The 4,929-nt window shown below is 43.4% G+C and overlaps 2 protein-coding genes across 2 annotated transcripts; one reads left to right on the forward strand and one right to left on the reverse strand.

Moving 5' to 3' along the window:
- Nucleotides 1-378: 378 nt before the first annotated feature.
- LACBIDRAFT_310182 (uncharacterized protein) lies at nt 379-597 on the reverse strand (the record flags this gene model as incomplete). The annotated part of the gene is made up of 1 exon (XM_001887363.1): nt 379-597. The coding sequence occupies one exon, from the start codon at nt 595-597 to the stop codon at nt 379-381; it is 219 nt and encodes a 72-aa protein (XP_001887398.1).
- Nucleotides 598-1,203: 606 nt separating this feature from the next.
- Nucleotides 1,204-2,022, forward strand: LACBIDRAFT_332773 (uncharacterized protein; the record flags this gene model as incomplete). The annotated part of the gene is made up of 3 exons (XM_001887301.1): nt 1,204-1,236; nt 1,509-1,798; nt 1,896-2,022. 3 exons carry the CDS (start codon nt 1,204-1,206, stop codon nt 2,020-2,022), a joined length of 450 nt encoding a protein of 149 aa, XP_001887336.1.
- Between the last annotated feature and the right edge of the window lie 2,907 nt (nt 2,023-4,929).

Here is a 4,929-nt window from a genome sequence, read left to right on the forward strand (position 1 = left end):
ATATCTCAGAAAACATGGAGAACCACCCCACAAAAAATGGTACCCAATGGACCAGTATTGCAGCCTGCAGAATTTATTTATTTATTTTGTAAAAGGACCCCAGACACCCTGTGACAGCTTTGGTATGATGGTATCATACCATCTGGTATGGTATAACATGACATGGTATGGTATGGTAACTTGGTATTGGTATGAGTGGGATATGGTATGAGTTTTCCATTCCATGGTACCATGGTATTGGTATGGTGCTCACATACCACTCTGGAATGGGTACCCTTGAGGTACCCTTAAATCAAAGAATTCATATACCTCGGGGGTACCCTAAAATGGGTGACTGAAGTGGATACCCGCCCGTAAACGACGGGAACCTCACCACCTTTAATCTCCCCCGAGACCCCAAATACCGAAATGAAGTCGTGCGTCTGTGGAATTTAAGTGGCCTTCCCAACGATCGACATCAGTCGGGAGGAAGGTGAGAAGGGTGAAGAATTGCTTGGCTTCCGAACCTGAGGGAGGGGATGGGAAACTGGGAGGCGTAGACGATGTGCCTGTGCAGAGAAGGGTGCAATTTGAGGGAACTTCAAAATCAACTTTCATTGGCCGTTGGTTTAGGAGGAGTGAGCAAATGTGGGTGTGCGAGGGAATACGGTGAGAATCAATAGAGCCAGCTGCGTAAACAATCGTTAGCTACCGCCTCCGTAGAAAAGAATATAAACTCACTTGACGTTCTCCGTCAAGCAAACCAAGGAGCCCCAAGCTGACCTCCCACAATGTGATTCAACACAAGCACTGGAACGCAATGCACTGAGCCACCGCGCAAATCTGTCCTTGGAAAAGAGTTTGCAGCGATAACAACGGATGTTGAGACAAGGGCGAACTCGGTGCCTTCTGACCCGGCCACTAACTTCGAGCGATGGCGACACTGGAAAGGCTGTTACATTTAGATCGCGTACGGTTTTCTGGTGTTGGATGCTGATGTTACCCAGCTAAATCTGCCATAAAGGCTACCAAAAAGATTGTCAGCCGACGATGCTATGTCTAGTGAGTACACCACGCACCTTCATTTCCAGAAAATTCTTCGAACTTAGATGGGGAAAATGCAGAGTTCAACTGTAAAGCACCGCCTATTACAATATAAATAGGCACCTTCAACGCCAGCGGATTTCGTTCTCTGGTCGTGAGCCCTGTATGTGCCATACCAACATGCTAGAAAGTCGAGCCAGTCCACAGAATCAGGTAAGCGGCCGAAGAACGAAGGAAAGGAGAATCTTGAGTCGGAAAAGCCCAGGCACGTGCTTGTGTATACATAATACATATATACAAATAGACCAACTCATGATTGGGGTCTTTTGGCGTCTGGGCGCTCCCCTTTCTTCCTTTCCCTCTCTCATCCGAAACCTCTCCATCGTTGATATCTTAACATGAGCGTACTGAACGTGTTCGAGGGCGCTCACGGCGTTCTTGTTGAGAACAGCACGATCAATATCGCTAACACTGTGAGTAATTAGAATGGTCATCATGTCCGAGTGAACCAGACTGATAGTACGGACCTCCAGCAGATGCACATCCACAACATCCACAACGGCAATAGGACGACGTCCGACGGGGTGATCCCCCTCATGCCAAACCCAAACAATCGGTTCACAGGGCGGACAGAAGTCATTGCCAAACTCAAGAGGCATTTTTTTACTAACACAAACGATGGAGCTAAGAAGAGAAAGTTCTTCCTGTTGCACGGAATGGGGGGTATTGGAAAGACTCAGATTTGCTTGAAGTTTGTCGACGAGATGTCTGACCAGTGAGTATCTACTGTATATAACTTCAACACCTTTTGATTCAAATTTGATTACCTTCAGCTTTTGTTTTGTTTTTTGGATTGATGCATCCTCAGTTAGCACCATCACACAGGCACTGAAGGGTATCTGTAACCTTTCTGAGGCTCAGCTTTCTGCACTGGATGGGTCACCTGAATCTGCTCTTTGCTGGATTGGCTTACTGAAAGAGAACTATGCAATGGTGTAACGTGTTTGACAATGCTGATGTTCTATCACCTGCTGAGCTGGAAGCTTATCTTCCACCTGGAAGGGGGGGAAATATTCTGATAACTAGTCGCAATTCTGCCATGAGGAGGCTGACTTCACCTGAGAACTCTCTTGAAATAACTGAGATGGAAGAGAATGATGCTCTTGAATTACTTCTAAAAGCTAGTTGCTTGAATTCATCTTCAATAGAGTTTCAATCTGAAGCTTCTAAGATTGTGAAAGAGCTCTTCTGTCTTCCTCTTGCAATTGATCAGGCTGGTGCTTACATTGCTTCTGGAGCAACCATTATCAGAGACTACCTTGCAAAATATTCAGAGCACCGAAAGACACTATTATTTCATTCAGATTTTACTGGAGCTTCTAAGTATAACAAAACTGTTTATGAAACTTGGGAGTTATCATACAAAGAAATTCAAAGAAGGGCTACATCTGATGATTTTCATAAGGCCAAAGCAGCCAATAGTGCAATACTCCTCATGGAATTATTTCCTTTCTTCCATCATGAGGGGATTACTGAAGACATCTTTTTTTATGCTGCCCTTCAAGAAGACAAGAAAAGTTCTGGCTCAAAGTTACCTCTTGGCAGTTCTCTGCTGGACCAGAGACTACTTCCTCTCAATAAATTGGGTACTTGGGATAACTTTGTCTTTAAAGAGGGAGTTCAAATATTACTGTCATTCTCCTTGATCAAAAAAGGCCCATCTGCTGGTGTGTATGGAATGCATCCACTGGTCCATACATGGGGCAGAGACAGAATGCTTTCAAATGGGAAGAAACAATGTTGTCTAATGGCATATGTTACTTTGTCTTGTTCACTAAGACTAAGATGGAATAACAGCCAACCATATGGATTTCAGAGGGCCTTGGTAACACATATAAGAGCAAATATAGAGCATTCCAGATCAGAAAGTAACAGAAATGGTGTTACTTACTTAGATGATGCTTATGCAAAGTGTGGGAGATTGTTGATGGAACAAGGATATTTCAGAGAATCTGAAAAGTTACAGATTAAAGTTCTGGATACAAGAAACAGGATTCTTGGGGTGGAACATCCAGACATGATCAAGGCCATGGCAAGTCTAGCAGCAACATATGAAAAGCTGGGAAAATACACAGAGGCAGAGCAGTTGCAGATCCAAGTTATGGAAGCAAGGACCAGAATTCTTGGACTCAAACACCTAGATACAATGAATGCCATGGGAAGTCTTGCAGCTACATATCGAAACATGGGAAAATATGCAAAAGCAGAGAAGCTGCAGATCCAAGTTCTAGATGCAAGGAACAGAATCCTTGGAGTGAAACACCCAGATACAATTGATGCCATGGCACATCTAGCATCAACATATTATAGACTGGGAAAATACACAGAGACAGAGAAGCTAGACATCCAAGTTCTGGATGCAAGCAACAGAGTTCTTGGAGTGGAACACCCACATACAATGACTGCCATGGCAAATCTTGCATCCACATATCATAGCCATGGAAAAATACACAGAGGCAGAGAAGCTGCAGATCCAAGTTCTTTGATGCAAGCAACAGAATTCTTGGAGTGGAACACCCAGGTACAATGACTGCCATGGCAAATCTTGCAGCCACATATCAAGACATAGGAAAATACACAGAGGCAGAGAAGCTGCAGATCCAAGTTCTTGATGCAAGCAACAGAGTTCTTGGAGTGGAACACCCAGGTACAATGACTGCCATGGCAAATCTTGCAGCCACATATCAAGACATAGGAAAATACACAGAGGCAGAGAAGCTGCAGATCCAAGTTCTGGATGCAACCACCAGAATTCTTGGAGTAGAACACCCAGATACAGTCAATGCCATGGCACATCTTGCAGCAACATATCAAGCCCTGGGAAAACACACAGAGGCAGAGAAACTGCAGATCCAAGTTCTGGATGCAACCACCAGAATTCTTGGAGTAGAACACCCAGATACAGTCAATGCCATGGCATATCTTGCAGCCACATATCAAATCCTGGAAAAATACACAGAGGCAAAGAAACTGGATGTCCAAGCTCAGAGATTGAAAAGTAGAATTCTTGGAGCAGAATCTCCCCACAAGATTGCCACTATGCCCAATGTCCAAGAAGCCTACAAGACTCAAGTTCTCGATGTGAGGATTACAGTCCCTGAAGAAGAAACCTCAGACTCAGTACCACTTGTATTGAATCCTCCACCTCTAGCAGTTCCAGCAGATATAATTGTAAACCCTAGGGAAAAAGGTATGCAGTGAGCTTAATTTTTATTTTTCACTAACTCTCATATTTATATGATTAGTGCATTCTCTGACCAATCTTGCCAAGAGGGTGTCAGAATTCAAGTCCAGGATAACACATTCATGTCATAGAAAGAAACATCTCAATGATGGCTTTGCAGACACTAGTAGTAGTACTTAATTCCTCTTCCACAATGCTTCCATCCTTCTCAACTATGTTCATTTTCACTGAAATTCTGGCTTGTATACACACAGCTCTGCTGGCACTTACCATGGTTATATTATAAAAGTGGTAGCCACCAGTCAGCACAATAAGGGGATGACTATATGCATGAAAACTTGAGTATATGCACAAAAAAAAGGAAACATCTTTCAAGATGGGACAAGGGTGGGAGTGGGACATGGATATGCATTGAAAAATGAGTAAGAACATGGTTTGGATGGTGTTCAAAAAAGAGTGTAAATGTGTTCTCACTCACAAGGATAGAACAGTTCCAAAATGTGTATAGAAGAGTGAGGTAAAGGGAAAAGAAAGTAGCTTATAGTGTTGTTGATGTGTGTGTTCAAATATGTGCAATTGTAATACCTTAGAGAACTTACTTACAATTCAGATTGCCACATGTTTTATTTCCTGCAATTCCAATCCCGGCCCTGCATGCTACC

The sequence above is a fragment of the Laccaria bicolor genome, genomic scaffold (assembly GCF_000143565.1).
Source record: "Laccaria bicolor S238N-H82 LACBIscaffold_44 genomic scaffold, whole genome shotgun sequence".
Taxonomy (NCBI): domain Eukaryota; kingdom Fungi; phylum Basidiomycota; class Agaricomycetes; order Agaricales; family Hydnangiaceae; genus Laccaria; species Laccaria bicolor.